Here is a 19,372-nt window from a genome sequence, read left to right on the forward strand (position 1 = left end):
AGAGTAGAGTAGGAAGATCCATGTGGGTAAGACTCGCACAGCGAGTGAGTGAGTAGGAAGGTCCGTGTGGGTACCTCTCGCACAGCGAGTGAATCACCCCCCAGTGATGCTACAGTGACAGTAGAGTAGGAAAGTCCGTGTGGGTAAGTCTCGTAGTGAGTGAGTAGGAAGGTCCGTGTGGGTAAGTCTCACACAGCGAGCGAGTGAGTCACCCCCCAGTGATTAGAGAGTGAGAGTGGAGTAGGAAGGTCCGTCTGGGTAAGTCTCGCACAGCGAGTGAGTCACCCCCCAGTGATTAGAGAGTGAGAGTGGAGTAGCAAGGTCCGTCTGGGTAAGACCTCGTAGTGAGTGAGTAGGAAGGTCCGTGTGGGTACCTCTCGCACAGCGAATGAATCACCCCCCAGTGATGCTACAGTGAGAGTCGAGTAGGAAAGTCCGTGTGGGTAAGTCTCGTAGTGAGTGAGTGAGTAGGAAGGTCCGTGTGGGTAAGTCTCACACAGCGAGCGAGTGAGTCAGCCTCCAGTGATTAGAGAGTGAGAGTGGAGTAGGAAGGTCCGTCTGGGTAAGTCTCGCACAGCGAGTGAGTGAATGTTATAGTAAGAGTAGAGTAGGAAGGTCCGTGTGGGTAAGTCTCGTAGTGAGTGAGTCACCCCCCTGTGATGTTAGAGTGAGAGTAGAATAGGAAGGTCCGTGTGGGTACCTCTCGCACAGCGAGTGAGTGAGTAGGAAGGTCCGTGTGGGTAAGTCTCACACAGCGAGCGAGTGAGTCAGCCCCCAGTGATTAGAGAGTGAGAGTGGAGTAGGAAGGTCCGTGTGGGTACCTCTCGCACAGCGAGTGAATCACCCCCCAGTGCTCTTCGGGGACACAAAACCACTCGCACTCGCCGGGGCCAATGTTTATGTTGACCGAGCAGAAGTTGTTGTTCTCCTGGTGGCCTGGGGAAAAGCAGGCATGCAACACGCATGGACACACGCCGCAGGACACACGTCTCGGACAAGAAGACAAAGATGCCCCCCGTGTAGCCTCGACAGACTTTTGTGGAAAGTGCTGTTAGCGAGCAGCACACCTATGAAGACCCGCACAGCACACGATTGGGTGGGTGGCCAGCACCACGCCCGGCTGCCAATGTCTCACGAGTGGCGATGTTTACTACACACCGCACCCAGGTACTCATTTGAGGCCCGAGTCGACCGAGGGGAGGCCCGGGACCGGTTCAGATAATCGTCACCGGTGTTGATGGCCGTGAGCGGGAATTGAATACATACACAGACACTCGAGAACCCATGGTGAATTCACCCACAGGATCACGATGGAAATGAATGCAAGAATGAAAGCACGGCATTGCTCATCACCTGCGTTTTGGTCATGAATAATAAAAAATGTGTTAACACTATATGGGACTATCTTTTTTATTAGAAAAAGAACGGATATTACATGATAACAAATGTATGTTAACAGCTTCAAAAAGTCAAAGCGTCTCCACTTGCTCGCAATCATTGTCAACAAGATATGCCTGGGATCTACTCCAGGTGGTCTCCAGAGCCCCGGAGGAACATTTCTCGTTTGTATTGTTGCAAATTCTCACAAGTGTTAACATTTTTTTTTAGCCCAGCAAGTGAGAAATGTGCAAGTCAAAAACACAACAACAGCAATCGGGAAAACAACGTTGATGGACCTTGCCAAGGAATAAAACAACTGTAAAGCGTACAGATTTCAAACTAAGGTTGGAAAGGTTAATCCGTTATCTCTGTCCACCCGTCCAAAACAGGGCCAACTCGATAACACGCAGAGATGAGCCGGAAGTGGGCGGGGCTACTGGAGCAGTGGGTGTGGCCTATCAGAGATAGGCTGGGCCTAATTCCATCCGCTGTGGGCGGAGCAGCTGATTGAATGGGGCGTGGCTATGTAAATCTGGGCGGGGCTGACGGCGCTCACCGTGTGACCTGGTTGAGCCGCCCAGAAAAGACGGTGGCTTTGTTTTACTTGGCGTCAAATGACGCAGCAGAAACTCGCTTAATGGACTGGTTTACAAGTGGGGGCGGTGGGGGTTTATCGGGCTCCAGACGCTGCCACGCGGCTAACGGACAGAGCAGAGTGAGAGCACCAGCGGTTACCTGGCGTGCGGCTTCCCGGCACCTTCATGTAGAGCTGCAGCGTGTTCATGCCCTCGATCTTGTGGCCCACGTGGCTCAGCATGTTCCCCACTGAGTGGAGACGCATGAACGGAGGCAGCTTGCACACCTCGGCCAGCTGAGCGCTCCACCTGTTCAACGGCAGTCGAACGCGCCGTCGGTAAGTGTGGGCGGTCAAGGCGCGGGGGCTCTGCGAAATCTTGCCGGCATGGCCTCGGTTTTAAGGGGGCTGCTGGCGGAAGCTCGAGGGAGCACCTGTGGGGAGAATTTAGGCCTCTTCCTAACCATTGGCCAGGTGTTTTGGAAGATGTGAGAGTCTCCCAACAATTCTAGATTTAAAGCTTTCGTGACTGCAAGGATCCATACTCTTTGGTTCTATTCGGTAAAGTCAAAGAGTAAGTCTCCCAACACTTCACCCCACCACACATGAGCTGTCACACGTAAATTTGGCAGGCCGTGTGTGAAAGTACGGGCGCACGTAGCCACCACCGCCTGGCTCATAATTCTTCTATGAAGCACTCAATATTGTGACTCAAACGCAGCAGCAAAACGTAAACCTTAGCCTGCGCGAGAGGCGAGGGGCTGCTGGTGGGTTGGTGAACCTCTGGGCACCCCCCCCTTCTACGCGCACACGCCCAACGCACGCGCAAAGCAACTCACGTTTTCTCATCCGACAGGTCAATGTTGGTGCCGAACTTGAGGGTCCTGAATGGGGCCATGCACTCCAAGCCGTCCAGCCTACGTGGAACACGGGGACAACGTTACACGGCCCGCCACTGCCCTCGCCGTCACGTCGCGTAAGGACCGTCAAAGAGAGAAACGAGAGAGGATCCTTCGCCTCTTAACGTGTGGCAGTTCACCTGCACCGGTTCGTGCAAGCGCCACTCTGCTGAGGCACTCAATGGCCATAAGCCGGTCCAGAGTTGAATCAACGCTGCTGAAATTGTGCACTCCCCAGAAGGCCGCGGGGGCCGAGGCGTCGTGTAATACATACTCTTATTTCTGACGTCCAGAGATTTGCGAAGGAGGCGAATTGGCTATTTATGTTGTTCACTTATCTTATTCACAAACAAAGCCAATGATTATGTTGCGTTTAGAACCGTAAATACCACACCGGCCTCACGAAGGAATGCGTAGTGACACAGAGTCCACTTGCAGGGATCCTGCGACCCCGCGGGGAACCTTCCCCCCCACCGCTAATGGAACGATCCCTCTCATCCCCTTACATTTTGCCACTCCGTCTCTTCCCCCCTATGCTCCCAGTCTCGCTGCAAGACGTAAGGCGGATCAATACAACTTTGAGGAAAATCACTTGCAACATTTGTCCTTTCCTGAAGAGAGTTAGTTTCTTCTCTTGACCTTGTGGAAGATTTCCACGCCCGTAGGCAACGTATCTTCCTCTTCCCCGAGAAGGCACGGAACCTCAGCGAACCGGTTCGCCCTCTTCCAAGAGACGTGCTTTAGGGGACTGTTCATCAGTCTTTTGACAAAGTGGTAATTTATTTAGCAGTACCCAGCTTGCAAGTCTGTTGTCTTTCTTTCAAAGCTAATAGATGATCGGTCACTGCGGAGTTATCTATATATATACACACACACGGTGCAGTGTGTGTTACACTTGGTGTAGTTGTAAACAAGACCCAATTGAACATCACTAAATATTCTAGAGGTCCAACACAAGCATAGACAACAACCTCGCCACCCCCAGTGGCAACGCCTCAACAAGCTACAATCTGCTGATGAGAGCTACAAAAGTTAAAAGTGGTCCAATTTACACGCCGATGCTAAGTGTGTCTACTGTGCAAAGGCTGGCGTCCTTACCTTTGACTTGTATCAAAGATTCTTGTTTGTACGCCATTCATCCGATTACATATGTTATGCTCCTGCACAAAACAAAGGGTATATCAAATTTTAAGTGCCGAGAATCGGTAGAAGACGGGCGAGACCAGCCTCGTCTCAAACGGTGTTAGGCTCAAAAGAAAGCCGTCCCTGGTGTGGACCAATCAGTTTCAAGGACAATGCATCAAATATATTATCAGAGTATGTTTTGTTTCTGCAGCATTCTGACCACAAGTATTGTGGTTAATGCAGACATGATTCCTTGTAAAAGGTTTCAGTTTGGTGTTTTAACATCTTAACACAGCTGTTTTGTTGCCAGAAAAAAAGGGGAAAAACTATTCTCATATGTTGGTACTGGCAAAGAAGATCCCATGATGCCTTTGTCTACCTCGTGGCGATGTTTACACATCGCACCAGGCACTCATTTGAGGCATAGTCGACCTAAGGGAGGCCCAGGACCGGTTCAGATAATCGTCACTGGTGTTGGCCGTGAGCGGGAAACGAACACGGGTCGCCGGGTTCGTAGAGCAGCGTAGCGCTAACCGCTACACTACTGCCCCGAATGCCGCGGGAGCACACACACACACGCACGCACGCACACACACACACACACGCGCACACACGCAAAGATCCCCCGTGTAGCCTTTACAGACTGTCGGGTGCAAGTGCCGTTAGCGAGCAGCACCCACGGGGGCCGGCACGGCGCACGAGGGGGACGGGTGGCCAGCAGCCACGCCCGGCCGCGAGGGCGCATCGGCGTACCGCGAGGGCGCTGTGGAAGGTCTGCGCCTGGTAGTACGCGTAGCGCGCCAGCGTGGTCTGCGTCTTGTGGCTCAGGCAGAGCCAGCTGTGGCGTGTGCGCGCCGGGTCCAGGTTGCCGTCGCGAGGCTGCAGCGCCTGCGAGCGAACCTCCACCTCCTGCTCGGGAGCGACGCGCACCAGCGACTTGGTGCTGAACACGCCGAGGTCTGCGGGAGGGGAGATCCCCGCCGAATCCCCGTTTCAAATCATAATCGCGGGCGCGCTCGCCGCTCGTGACAATCTTGCACCGCGGCGGGGCGCCGGTCTGTTCTTGCGACGACGGCGGCAACGATGCGGTTCAGGAGCTAAAATGGCAACGTTAGAGGTCTGCTAGCCACGAGGGGGCTTCGGGAGAGCGTCCGTGTAGTTGCTGCTGTTCCTCCTCCATTGCAGTACAGCGCAGATGTCAGCTGTTGACTATGCAGTCCATAGTTTGGGTTGCATGGCCACAATCGCACTACTGTGACTTTCATTTTGCATTCATGAAGGAGGTGTGTGCATTGGCCTGTTGATGTTCTGTTGCGATTGATGGGTCCACCAGCGTCTTTGAGAAATGTCAAAGCCGGGAGGTAAAATGTTTGATTGTGCTCTGTTTCGCAGACACAGACTGCAGTAGTTTAGCAGTTATTATCACGACGCTTTGTTTAAGAAGCCCGTTGTTTCAACCGCCGTGTCAGGATGTCGAACCGATTGCTTTTATTTAGGAAGACTGAACCCAATCTTGCAACGATGCGCTTCCACGAACACCACGGCGGCACCCCACCGTGGCGCCCCTGAATAGGAGATGTTAACTGCCTCGCCTGGTATACAGGAGGTCGTGGGTTTGATGCCAATGCCTGTATATTTGGAGCTTGCATCTCTCTCTCCCTGTGGTGGTGTGGATTTTTCTCCGGGTCGTCCTCCGGGTTTTTTCCTCCACATTTAGAATCAACATCACGGCATTTCGAGTATTTGGCTGCAATAAATTTCCACACGATGATAATGATGATAAGCCATTTCGTTGAGCTATCATCTGTGGCCAGGTCGCTTGAGTGGACCTTACCTAGTAAAATAAAAAAATACTTTTAGTTGTATAAAATAAAAAATAGTGCTGTTGCGAAACGGTACAGTTTGCGGGCCCACACGCCTCAAACTAGAGGGCGCTCTGGAGAGCCCCTCTAGAGAGGGTATTTGGCCTAATCTTCCACACTGGCCAGACGCCTTGGAAGAGCTTGACGTACCCACACTTTACCCCACCACACGTGGCCTGCCGATTTAACTGCTCGGTGAACCGAGGAAGCGGGGGAGGGGGGAGTCCCATCCAGTACCTCTGCATAGCCAGCGCTGCATGCCAACCATTACAACCGCACGGTTAAAAAAATACCAACAATGTGTGAATCGGAAACAAAACAGCACAACTACATTAAAATCCAGTCCTGGGAGAGCCCCACCGAGTGTCATAACTATCCAAGGAAGGTCGCGTTCGGGATGTCTGCCAAGTTTAAATATATACACGTGCTATTTATGTGTTCCGGGAAAGCCTCATCTTCGCATGTACGAGTTACAGATTTGCATGTATGAGACAAATGGAGTGCCCCAGAGGAAACAGGCCCAAAAACTACAATAACAATCCAATAACTCAGTTTTACACGTAGGCTTTCACAAACAAATTCATCCATAACCTCTGTGTTAATCATCTGCTGGATAAAGCCCTCCCTACGCAGTGCCGATCATGGGGGTTGTTTGACCGTACTTTACCATGCTGGTCAGTGAGGGTTGGCGAGGTGAGGTGGTGGGGGGGGCGGCCTGGCGGGAGTCTCGGAAATCAGTGACCATTGATGTTACCCGTAGGTAGGAAATGCACTTATGTTTTTAGGTTGGCAGCGCAGTGTGCTAACCACTCTCCTGCAGCTCTAGTCATCACAGTTAAACAGCTGTACGGGGAACACTAAAACCCCGTTCGATGGACAAGATGCCATGAAAATGTAATTCACAATGTATGTATATTAAAATGGCCTATGACCAAATCAACCGGGATGCATCAGATCTCACAAGCTAAGCAGGGCTGAGTGTCGAAGAGTGCCTGCACGCGCATACACAACAGGGTTACAGGTCGTGGGGCTATGTTGTGGGCAACAGAAGACAGTGCAGCAAAATCCAATGTTGTACTTTGCTTCTATGAGCTCACATCCACGCTCACCACCTTGGCTAACCAGCAATGTCCAGCGTGGAGACGTAGCGTTCAAATAAACTCCCGACGAGCACAGCGCGTGGGGACGCCTTTATCTAGCAGCGGGCTGACAACACGGCCATACGTGTACACATTCAAAATTAAGAACTCAACACCTTCGTCAATAACACTGTGGCCCTAAAAGAAAAGAAAAACATTGGCGACGTTTTGGGGAATGGCCCTTTTTCATAGCACATAAAACGTGCAACGAGGCATCGTTATCGACGAACATGTTGAGGTTATTTTGGTTACTTGCGCTTGTGCTCTTCCGCCAACACAGCAGTTGCAGCATTGTTGCCGAGGTCGTGTAATGCATGACGGCAATCGCACACGCAGGTGGCACGCGGTGGCACGTGGTGGCACGTGGTGGCACGCGGTGGCACGCGGTGGCACGCGGTGGCACGCGGTGGCACGCGGTGGCACTGGTTACCTATGCCCAGCACTCCGGCCATGCCGCGGACGATGGTGACCGGGTTTGCCGGGTTTGTGCAGAACTGGTGCAGAGCAGGGCTGAAGGCATCGCAGCGCGTCTCCAGCTGCACACGCCAACACGGCACAGGGTTCAGACGACACGGGGCACCGCACCAAGCACTTCAACACAAAGACAACCCCGCCCCCCACCGCTGTGTAGCCTTAACAGACTGTTTGGGGCAAGTGCTGTTAGTGAGTAGCACCTATGAAGGTGGGTGGTCAGCACCACACCCGGCCACTTTTGTCTCCCCAGTGCTGATGTTTACAACACAGGAATTCAATTAATAATTAGTCGACCTTGGGTGCAGTCCAGGCCCGGTTCAGATATTCGTCACCGATGTCGTACCGTGAGCTTGGGTCACCAGGTTTGTTACGCAGTGCGCTAAGCACGGGACTACCGCTCCCTAAACCCAGAACTTTTCACACACACCACAGGCTCAAACCAGACATTAATTTGTCCTGACCGCCCCGGTGAGCATGTTTGACGGTTGGCAGCATCCCAAAGGTTCAAAAAGGTCAGGAACCATTGTACTAGAGCAGTGGTTCCCACCCAGTGGTCCGTGGACCACTGGTGGTTTCACAAGGCCATTGGGTGGTGGCCTGTGGAACTATTGCAGGTACGGTGATTTACAAGAATTGGGTAATGGCCTTTCTCCATCGACTATCATATATTTTTACTCATAAGGCCACAGTGTTATTGACAAATGTGGATTTAAAATATATATTATTTACCCAAACAGACCAATGCAGATAATAATTTCAGCGGATAACAGGGATTTCTACACTGGCTAGCGCCGAACACAAATGACACAATAAAGCGGTCTCGGCTACAAGATATTGCTCGCATTTGTAACCATTTGTGCCACTGCAAGTGAGCGGGCAATGACGAATGCTTGTGGTCGTTTAAACTTGTTTTACTGGACTCCAGAGGTCCGATAATGTATTTGTGTGCGATATTTCTTTACGAGTTGAACCGGGTTCCAGAATTTACACAGAGAACTCTTGCCAATAACATTTGGTAATCCGGCAGCATTTGTTTAACGAGTCTAACGCTGATGGTATTTTTTTATGCATTCCATCAGCCACATTGACTTGTTTGGAGTGAATAACTTCAGCAAAATTGATTCAATACTACAAGGTAAGGTGTTTACCTTTAGTGTTTCATCAGCAGAGCTCCAAATATCTGGGAGTTCACCACAACATTGGTTTAAGTAATCGTGACTGCTGACGAGATCCAGAAGGTCAAAACTGGTGGAAAGTTTACTTTGCTTAAAACATGTTCGGCTTAATAATATCGGCCTGGAAACACAATAGGTTGATGGCGAACATCTGTAAAAAAAGAGCTTCATAGCTCATCAGATTTCTGTAGGATAAATCAAGATTCTGATGCTGTTTATTTATATGCGGAGTCAGAGAATGGCATTCTGATTTTATTTGCTTTAACCCAATACCACCAAGCTAACCTGACTTTAAAGAGAGGCTCAGTATAAGAGATGGGTCGTGGTAAGTTTCTGTGATGTCTACATTTCCCTCGTGTCCCATCACGAAGATATGGGGGATTGGTGGATCACTAAGAGACGGGAGCCGTACAAAGCACAAGGCCCCAGCTCGTGGGACGAGGCGGTGCCTCTCGGTGGGAGGGCAGTAAGTAGGGCTGTATGCTATGAGACCTCCTTTGCCAGTAGCAAGATATAGTAATAGGTTTTTACCCTTTTATCTGGCACAAAAACTGACACCTTTATACAAGGGATCATGTTTGCAATAACCACAACACAAGCAGTCAAAATGCAAACAAAAAGAGACAACTCTGATAATGATATGCACTGTCCTTGAAATTGATTGGTCCACACCCGAGACGGCTTTTCTTAGAGCCTAGTCTCCACTGGTGTTTGGCCAGAAGTTGTACTCCTTTTGGCGTCACTGGTCCAACACCAGTGGAGACTAGGCTCTAAGAAAAGCCATCTCGGGTGTGGACCAATCAATTTCAAGGACGGTGCATATTATTATCAGAGTTGTCTCTTTTTGTTTGCATTTTGACTGCTTGTGTTGTGGTTATTGCAAACATGATCCCTTGTATAAAGGTGTCAGTTTTTGTGCCAGATAAAAGGGTAAAAACCTATTACTAGGGCTGTATGCATCTGGCATCAGAGCTTTACAGCAGCACTAAAAGGACAATGCACAGCTTTAGCAGGGGAATATCTCAATAACCAGGGCAAGTGTTGTTGTTGTTGTTTGACTCGCATCCCAATGGAATTTTTTGCACGCAGCGTTGGTGTACGGTGCTTTTTTCAGGAATATTTTTTGCTGTTTTTCTTTCATGGATTTTCTGTTTGCACAGTCACAGTCACATAGTCACTTCAAGATGTTTTTCTGTTCGTGTTTTAGTTTAGTTTGTTTGTTGTGGTTACACCCGATTCAAGAGCCGAATGGCTCACAGGGCTATACCAAAAAAAAAGCTGAAACTGAAAAGTGTCATATTCACTTCCATCTACTTCCATATTTTATGGAACTGAAAGTGCAGCTAAAGCGTGTACCACCCTCTAAGCTAAATGCAACACAGGGGCTTTCGGAACAAACATTTTCATTCACTACTTATTTTTGGGTTTAGATTGCGTGAGTAAAACACCAATGCGTGTCGCACATCCTCCTCCATCCGACACGGTTGGGGGGGTGGGGGGGGAAGAGGGGGGAGAGAAAGCGATGGGGGCGGCACGTGCGCCGCGTGGGTACGCGCGCAACGTGACGTACGTAGATGCTGGCGGTGTTTGGGTGGAGGGCCTCATGCGGCAGTTCCAGGGAAGGGTTGCTTGGCGGTCGCACGTTCCCACTCCGGCAGATGTGCCACACCTTGCCGCACTTTCTCGTTCTCCTGTGCGCACAGGAATGTGATGGCACGCGAGATCAGCGCATAACGTAGGCGGAACGGCGCGGTGACGCGGCAAGGCTCGTGTGTAAAAATATAAAATAAAAAGATGCCTAAAACAAATAAAAACACATTCAGCGCTCGTCCACAACCGTTTGAAGCGATGACGTGGGAAATTTTACCGCAAATCTGAAGTAAAAACTTCGTACATTCCGACTTTGTAATGCTTTCTAACGTGTGTTTGTCCTTGCAAGCATTGATTAGAAGTGCGGAAGCTGATGGGTAGCCGCCTGGGCAGACATCATTTGCATATTCGCAAATTATTTTTTTTTATCTCCAAGCTTTTGGGCAACGCCATGACCAACTTGACCAGTTTTCTCTCTGGCAAGACTCTAACGGCAACAACCACTGTGTACGACAGTTTGGTCCAAACCGGATCAACTTCACGAGAGTTATGTTGCCCGACTCGCTTCCCGTCATGAACATACGGACAGCAATAGAGACAAAGATAATGTAACGACCTTCAGTCTTAAGAGATGGAAAAATGTAAGTTTTTTACCGCTGCCATGCCAGCACGTGTCCAGATAGAGTCTATGTTCGTGTGAATGACGCACAATGTGAAAGCAAAAGGCCGCTCTCCCGTGTACCTGGCAATACGAGCCAATTCCACAGAGTCGCACGTTCCCAGCCGGTCGTTCAGCTTCGCTTCCGGAGGCAGGTCTTCACGGTCCCCTTTCAATTCTTCCCCTGCCTTATTTGATTGTCCCTTACTTCTATCAGCATCGCCGCCACCGCCGCCACCACCACCACCGCCGCTGTCACCGCTATCGGCACCACTATCACCATCACCGCCACCATTACCACCTTCCCCAGTGTCATCATCACCACCGTTACCACCGCCGTTACCACCACCACCGCCGTCACCGCCGTCGCCGCCGCCGCCGTCGCCGCCGCCGCCGCCGTCGCTATCCTCCTTGGCGTCATCGCCAGCCGAGTCGCACGACGGCTCGCTGTTGAAGTCGCACGACGGGTCGCACGACGAGTGCGTGGGGAGGTCGCACGACAGCTCCGTGCACACCGAGCTGGCGCGCTCGGGGCTGCACTGGAACACGGCGGCGCCGTTAGCGGGGCGCCCGGCGCCCGCCGAGCAGCCGGACTGGCTCCCCGACGTGGGGGGGTCCCACTGCCCCCCCGAGCCGCCGCCGCCGTCACCGTCGGCCCGGTCGCCCTCCGAGGCGGCCGCGGCGGCGGCGGCGCCGGGCGACGTCGCCGCGGGCGGCGCGTTGAGGAGCAGCGTGACGCCGGGCCGCGCTTGTTCCACCGTGGCCGTCGAGGCGTCCGGCGCGAGTCGCCCGCCGGAGGCGGCCTCCGGAGTCGACGTCGCGGCGTCGGGCGGCGGGGCGAGCGGAGTGGTCCTCGCGTCCGGAGGGTTGATCGTCACCATCTGCTCCAGCGAGAGAATCGGCTCGGCCTCCGCCTCCTCCTGCCGCTTGGGCCAATCGCAGCGCTCGCCCCCCGACGCGGCATCGTCGTCATCGTCTTCGTCGTTGTCGTCGTCGTTGTCGTCGTCGCACACGATGATGTAGTGCGAGGTCAGGGGGCACGACTGGATCTGCCACCGCCGAGATGCTGCGGAATCGTGGCAGAATCGTCCTGTGTAACACAGAGAGAAGAGATACAATGCTTAGACATATAGAATATAAAGGGATGAACACGGAGATAATAATTTCCGTAACAGTCTCACACTTATTAATAGACTTACATTAAAGGAAACCGTTATATTAACACTTGTGTAATCATCGACCGCATCAGAACATCACCAGGCCGATGTGCAAATCTCCTTCATGAATGGAAAATTAAAGACACAATCCGCAGCAGTGCAACTGTGGCCACGCAACCCAAACTATGGACCGCACAGTGAACCACTGTAGTCTGAGCTGCTTTAACGGAGAAAGAGCAGCAACGCTCCACGAACTATCTCCTGAAGCCCTCTCGTGACTAGCAGGCCTCGACATTGGTTGGTATTTCAGCTCCTGAACATATTGCCATACGCAGGAAAAGATAAAATAGCGTGATTATAACGTGATAATAGCGTGATAATAACGTGATAATAGCGCGATAATAACGTGATAATAGCGTGATAATAACGTGACAATAGCGTGATAATAACGTGACAATAACGTGATAATAACGTGATAATAGCGTGATACTAACGTGATAATAGCGTGATAATAACGTGACAACAGCGTGATTATAACGTGATAATAGCGTGATAATAACGTGATAATAACGTGATAATAGCGTGATGATAGCGTGATAATAACGTGATGATAGCGTGATAATAACGTGATAATAACGTGACAATAGCGTGATTATAACGTGATAATAGCGTGATTATAACGTGATAATAGCGTGATAATAGCGTGATAATAACGTAACAATAGCGTGATGATAGCGTGATAATAACGTGATAATAACGTGATAATAACGTGACGATAACGTGACAATAACGTGACAATAACGTGACAATAACGTGACAATAACGTGATAAAAACGTGATAATAACGTGACAATAACGTGACAATAACGTGATAAAAACGTGATAATAACGTGACAATAACGTGATAATAACGTGACAATAACGTGATAATAACGTGACAATAGCGTGCGATCTAAGCGAGTTGAGAACTGAGCTAGAATGGCTGCAAAGTGGGGCTACGTAACTTTTGGAGCTACGCACTTTTAAATCGTCTAGATGGAAAACTGACAATTGAACCTCATGGCGGGACCCTGGGGTTCCCATAAGCCCCCGGCTCTCGCATAAACTGCGTTGCGACGTCATTTTATGTCTGTTGGAAGGCGAACGGTGCGGCTATCTATTCCTCTCGACGAGCTCTACACGATGCGCTAATCAAAGTTTCAATTTTTTGTTCCTTCTGCGCATTTGTCCTCGTTGCGCTTGAACGACACGACAACAGAATGATCCGTGCCAGGTGGGTCGCGGCGTTTACGTGCGTGGTGGGACGGAGTCACCAAAAGTAAATTAACTCATTACGATTTTGACCTCCGTTTATTCGGGGCCCCGGGGTCCCGCCATAAGGTCCAATGACTGAAGGCGGACCGGGATCAGTGATGGCTATTGTGGCGAGTCAGGGGAAAAGATGAAAGTGATTTTAAAAACAAATAATAATTTAATTGAACCGCGACAAACCACAACACACAAAAAAACACATTTTAATGAGCGTAATGTTTCCATGGGAACTTTTTTTCCAGTATGAACAGTACGAAAAAAATAAAAATAAGTGTTGCATGCTTTGCCACGAGTACGTGTGGTTAATGCAGACTTGATGCCTTGGTATGAAAAATAAGAATAGATTTTACCCATTCTGGCAATTAAACAGGAGGTGTTACGATGTTCAAACACCAAATAAATCCATTTAGAGTCTGTACATTTTAACACCTCCTGTTCTATTGGCAGAAAGTGTTGAAACTCATTCTTATTTTTTCCACAGTCTATTATTACCCGCTATTGAATGTGAATGCAAAACTTGGGCACTGACAAGAGAGAGAGAGATAATATCGAAAGAAAAGCGTGAAGGGCGGCCTGTTAATAAACAAGTAGGAAGGTGCACGTTTGGACTTGGAGCGAGACAGGAAGCGGATCACGCGGATGAAAGAGCAATTGAAAGTTAAATATTGATTGAGTGGGGCCGCACAGGACGACGCATCACCAGTGGCGATGATGGCTCGTGCATGGACGATGTAGAACTTCTGTCGCAGGCCGAGACGAACGACAGAGTGGGCAGCCAAAGGAGTGGAAACACCTCGGAGGTGGCTGCTGCTGCTGCTCTAAATGTCCACGTGATGATGAGCCACTTTGTCGAGATATCATTTGTAGCCAGCTAGCTTCTGAAAGTCCAGTGGGCATTCATTACCTGGTCAAATATTTTTTTTTTAGATGGAGCAATGAAATCAGCTCCGATGTCAGGTTATGGCATCACGAGACCTTCAGTGGACCGTGAGTGACGGTGACGACTATGGGATGGGTTTTCATCTTTGCGGCGGATAGACCCCTGGCTTAGTGGCCGTCCATATATGACGTCACGCGATTTTTGACGATTTTTGACCCACACCCCTCGTCACACGGCGTTACAAAAAGTCAGAACCCCCCCCCTCAAATATGACGTCACAAAGCTCTGCCACCCCCCCAAAAAATAAAACATGCTTCAAATCGCTTTAAACTATTGTCATTGTAGTGCGTATTTAATGTGGCGCTGCACTCTGATGTTGTAGGAGAAAACATTTATTTAAAAGTCTATTTAATTAAGTATTTAAAGTTGCGCAATTTGATGTGACGTAGTGATGTCACATTTCTCAAACCCCCCCCCTCGTCACACATCGTTACAAATGTCTGACTAACCCCCCCCCCCCCCCAAAGGTGCGTGACGTCATTTATGGACGGCCCTTATGACTGACGACAATAGGACAACTGTGCTAACACGAGCACCTTGAGGCCACGTGAACTGTCGAAGGCTCGCCGGAAGGTCACGGGACAGACCCAGACGCCAGGAGTTGACTGAGATGAGTGACAGACGCACCCGTGACCACCACCACCACCCACCACCACCCACCACCACCACCCACCACCACCCACCACCACCACCCACGTGTACCCTCTCATCGGCTCCAAACACCACGTGGAGAGAAAACAAAACTCGATCACCGCGGGCCCGCGAGTCAAAGCGACGACCAAGTCCTTCACTCATGGTTGGCGATGATGACATCCCTGTCAACCCCTTAACTTATTACAGACCAATTCAGAACGTATTGGTCACCCCGTGCCACCTTATAAATCTCAACGTTCACCCTACAAAGTCCCATCACAAGGGAGAAACACAAAGACTAAAACATTTTTTTGCCCGTATTGAAACGTCTGTACGCCGTATGGCCCTAAAAACTCAATATCCCTGTACAAGAATACGGGGTAAACCGTATGGGTTGACAAGTATGCTACTATACACTGCTATACTACAACTATACTACAACTATACACAAACAAACAGACACAAATATAAATGCCCCCAAAAAAATAGACAAACATTTTTTTTGCCCGTACTGAAACGGCTGTTCGCCGTATGGACCTGAAAATTACATTTCCCCTGCACAAGGATACGAGCTGATGATGGAGATGACAACTCCGATACGAACTCGGCATGGCGACACTGAATCACAGCGACCACTTTGGGGGGCGGATGAGAGAGGGGGGTGGATGGGGGCCCCCATGCCCGTCATCGAGCAAGTGAACCGACCAAGTCCGAATAAATAAATCGATTAATCGAATGCGGCAACCGATTAATCGATGGGGGAAGGGGGGGGGGCCGCACAACGTCGAGCCGCCGAACCCCGAGCGCCAAGGGGAGGAGGAGGCGCGGGGCGAGTGACTTTCACCGCGGCCACAGCGGCCACAGCGGCTACCGTAATGCCCCCACAGTTGCGCACTCGACCTCCCCCACGCCAGCGAACGGCGGCGGCCCGCGAGCTGCGCGTCTACTCGGAGCAGTGCGGCTCGCGGCGTTAACAAAGAACCGGGGCCGCCTCGGCGTCTTCGTCTCGGTCGTCCCACCGCTCCCTGCGCTCGATCGAACCCCGCGGTCGCCGGGCAGCGTTCGTGGCGCTGTCTCTCCGCGGTTGTTGTTGTTGTTGGTCAAGCCCCCCCCCCCAACCACTACCACCACCACCGGCACCACCACCTCCGTGTCGCGTCGTGTTGGTAGTGGCAGCACTTTGTTGTAACGCTGTTGTTGATTGGTGAACGAGGTCGCGTCTCACCTGGTATCCCAGCCATGTTGCCTCTCTTCTCCGCCGCGTCCTCCTTCGCGCTGCGAGTTGCGCCTCGAGCGGGTGCGAGCGACTCCTCTCTCTCCGCTCCCTCCGTGTGCGTCCGTCAGCCGCCGACGACGCCGCCTCCGACGCTCGTCTCACCGCGTGTCTCCTACTCGCCCGCGTGACGTCACGAGGGCGATGGCGTCGATGACGTCACGCGTCCGGCGCGAGCCCCCAGCAGAAACGCGCGGGCGAGCGGTGACGTCCACGCGGTGTGGGGGGGGTGTGGGGGTGCGTGACGTAGTCGCGCACCCTGAAGGGGTTACCGACGTCATCACGCGGGCGAGGCGCGAATGACGTCATCCCGCGTGGGAGAACCCGAGGGATCGTTGCAGGTGACGTCACGAGGGGACTGGTTCTGGGAGGAAAATCGTTGACAATGTCACTGGGTCGCCAGGGCGAGCGTCATTTGTTTCCAGCTCCAGCTGGAGCGAGCGTCAATTGTTTCCAGCCCCAGCTGCATACCAACAACAACCGCCATTCGCCACTAAGTGGCGGTGACGTCACCACGACGCTTGTGCCAGGCCATGTGCACCTTGAGGCCACCACGTGAAGTGTCGAACGCCCGCTGGCAGGAGGTCACGGGGCAGACCCAGCAGGTGCCACGGGTCGACTGACTGAGATGACTGGCTGATGCACCACCTGTGCCCCCTACTGTGCCAACCTGCTGTGCTTTAGCCACCCGGCGCTCCGCTCGTTGTTGTGAGCGTCGCTCCTCCGCCCTCCGTTGTTGTTGGAGAGCGACTGCCTCCAACTGCCCAGTAGCAGCGTCCTTCACGAGCCTCCTCCACAGAGGCCGATCTTGACACCGCTGGTACCAGTCATCGGCCAGTCCACCCAGCTCCACGTCCTCCTGTACCACATCACTCCATCTCTTCTCTAGCCCGTGCCGCGCCCGCTTAGCCCCCTCGATCCGCCCGAACAAAAGCTGTTTAGGCACGCGGTGCATACCACGACCGCAAAGACGACCCCTCTGTGTCGCCTTACAACAGATTGTTAAGGCAGAATCGGGATGTATCTATACTGGAGAAATCCGATGAGCTATGAAGCTCTTCACAGTGGTGTTGGCGAGCACCTATGAAGGTCAGCTACACGCTCGACCGCCTTTGTATCTCCAATTACAATGTATACACCAGATACTCGTTTGAGGCTGAGTCGACCTAGAGGAGGCCCAGGACCGGTTCTGATGATCGCCACTGGCGTTGGCCGTGAGCGGGAATTGAACTCGGGTGGCCAGGTTCGTAGCAGTAGCGCGCTAACCGCTGCGCCACCGCTCCTCACGGCTACACATGCACAGGAAAGGGAGAACCTATTGACGGCCAGGAGTTGTTAGGGGCCGTCCATAAATGACGTCACGCACCTAGGGGGGGGGGTCAGACATTTGTGACGATGTGTGACGGGGGGGGGGGGGGTTTGAGAAATGTGACGTCACATCAAAATGCGCAACTTTAAATACATCTAGAATTGTTCTAACACTAATTGTTATAACAACACTCCTACAACATCAGAGTGCAGCGCCACATTAAATACGCACTACAATGACAATAGTTTAAAGCGATTTGAAGCATGTTTTATTTTCAAAATGGGAAATATGTGTTTTGGGGGGGAGGGCAGAGCTTTGTGACGTCATATTTGAGGGGGGTTGGGTCTGACTTTTTGTGACTGCCTGTGACGAGGAGGGGGGGGTCAAAAATCGTCCAAAATTGCGTGACGTCATTTATGAACGGCCCCTTAGACGTCGCCGGTTCGATTCTATCTCCCGGCGTGGCAGTGGAAAACAATGGTTGCAAGTGTCTTCAATCCCTTGAAAGCGCCTCTGTCCAACCCAGCAGTGTGAACGGGTAACCACGACAGTCGGTCCGCGGCAGGACGTGTGTGTGTGTGTGCTTGTGGGGTAAAGAGTGAGCACTCCAAAGACATCAAGTTTTATAGCAGGGCTGCGTATTATAATGTTCATATTTTACACGGCATGGGAATGTGGAATTTCCATCTCGGACTCGTCAGGGCCCTCGATGTTCATTGGAGCAGGGAGTCTGTGACTTCTAAGCTGGGCATTCTCATGAGAAGAGACGGATGGGTCGATATTTCGGCCAAACTCATTATTTGGCAGTGGTGCATAAGCACAATCAACATAAAATAAACTCAACACATTCGTCAATAACACAGTGACCTTAATATAGCAAAAATAATAAAAGGCGACGTTCAAGCAATGGATCTTCTCTTCATTGCAAAAAAAAATAATAAAGGCCATTCCCCGAAACTTCGCCTGTTTTATATTTTTCCTTTTTAAGGGCATCATCGTGTTCTTGACAAACGTGTTTAATATTTATCTCATTTAATCTGCGGCACCAAAAAATCTGTTTACAGACTTCGGAAAGGTCACCCGAGGCTTTCGACTTTCTGCGCCCAGCATCGCAACGCCTCTAGAGAGAGAGACGCGTGGCACTGCGGGCGTGGCACGCACGTGTGTGGGGGAATTTCTTGGTGTCATGCCGAGTAAAAAAAAACCGCAGCTCACATTTGTGGCAAGAGGGCAAAAAAGAAAAGTCGTAAACACGTAAACACGTGTTCTTGTACGTTTTAGGGGAATTAATGTGGCGAGCCACCCACCTTCACCGTGAGTCATTCTCTCTACGCAACTTAAGAAAATGGTAAACCTTACTCCGAGTAAAAAAAAATACTATGGCCGTAATTAGTTGTACAGTTCTAGATTTAAAGCTTTCGTGACTGTAAGGATCCATACTCTTTGGTTCTATTCGGTAAAGTCATGTAGGTAAAAAATAAAACAACAAAAATCACGACGTTGCGGCCACAACACAAGCGGCCTTCATCAGGTGAAGGGACCAGGCTGTCTCGAAGACAGCGCTGGAGTGAAACACAGCTAAGTCGGCCAATCAAATGCTAATTTTTATTCTAATTCCTTTGTCAAGGCACCTTGTTTCCTCGCACACAGCTTAAAGGTCGCGGTCTGAGCGTGGCTGTTTCACTCCAGCGCTGTCCTCGAGACAGCCTGATCCCTTCACCTGATGAAGGCCGCTTGTGTTGTGGCCGAAACGTCGTGATTTTTGTTGTTTTATTTTTTACCTACGTGACTTTACCGAATATAACCAAAGAGTATAGTTGTACAGTATTTACGTTATTGATGAACTTGACGCGTGGACGCATTGGTGGTTTGG

General features: G+C 51.0%; 1 protein-coding gene across 1 annotated transcript in view; it reads right to left on the bottom strand.

Moving 5' to 3' along the window:
- Positions 1-16,435, bottom strand: part of LOC116950608 (lysine-specific demethylase 6A-like) — a 32,298-nt gene extending 15,863 nt beyond the window's left edge. Inside the window, exons 1-9 of the mRNA XM_032968515.2 lie at positions 16,143-16,435; positions 10,961-11,966; positions 10,199-10,319; positions 7,410-7,515; positions 4,732-4,937; positions 3,952-4,013; positions 2,794-2,871; positions 2,116-2,264; positions 822-936 (exon numbers count right to left, since the gene is read on the bottom strand). Coding sequence (XP_032824406.2) covers positions 822-936; positions 2,116-2,264; positions 2,794-2,871; positions 3,952-4,013; positions 4,732-4,937; positions 7,410-7,515; positions 10,199-10,319; positions 10,961-11,966; positions 16,143-16,158 — 1,859 coding nt within the window. The 5' untranslated portion in view covers positions 16,159-16,435. The remainder of the gene's footprint in view (positions 1-821; positions 937-2,115; positions 2,265-2,793; positions 2,872-3,951; positions 4,014-4,731; positions 4,938-7,409; positions 7,516-10,198; positions 10,320-10,960; positions 11,967-16,142) is intronic.
- Between the last annotated feature and the right edge of the window lie 2,937 nt (positions 16,436-19,372).

This window comes from Petromyzon marinus, chromosome 40 (genome assembly GCF_048934315.1).
Source record: "Petromyzon marinus isolate PM22_M1 ecotype Great Lakes invasive population chromosome 40, UKy_Petmar_22M1.pri1.0, whole genome shotgun sequence".
Taxonomy (NCBI): domain Eukaryota; kingdom Metazoa; phylum Chordata; class Hyperoartia; order Petromyzontiformes; family Petromyzontidae; genus Petromyzon; species Petromyzon marinus.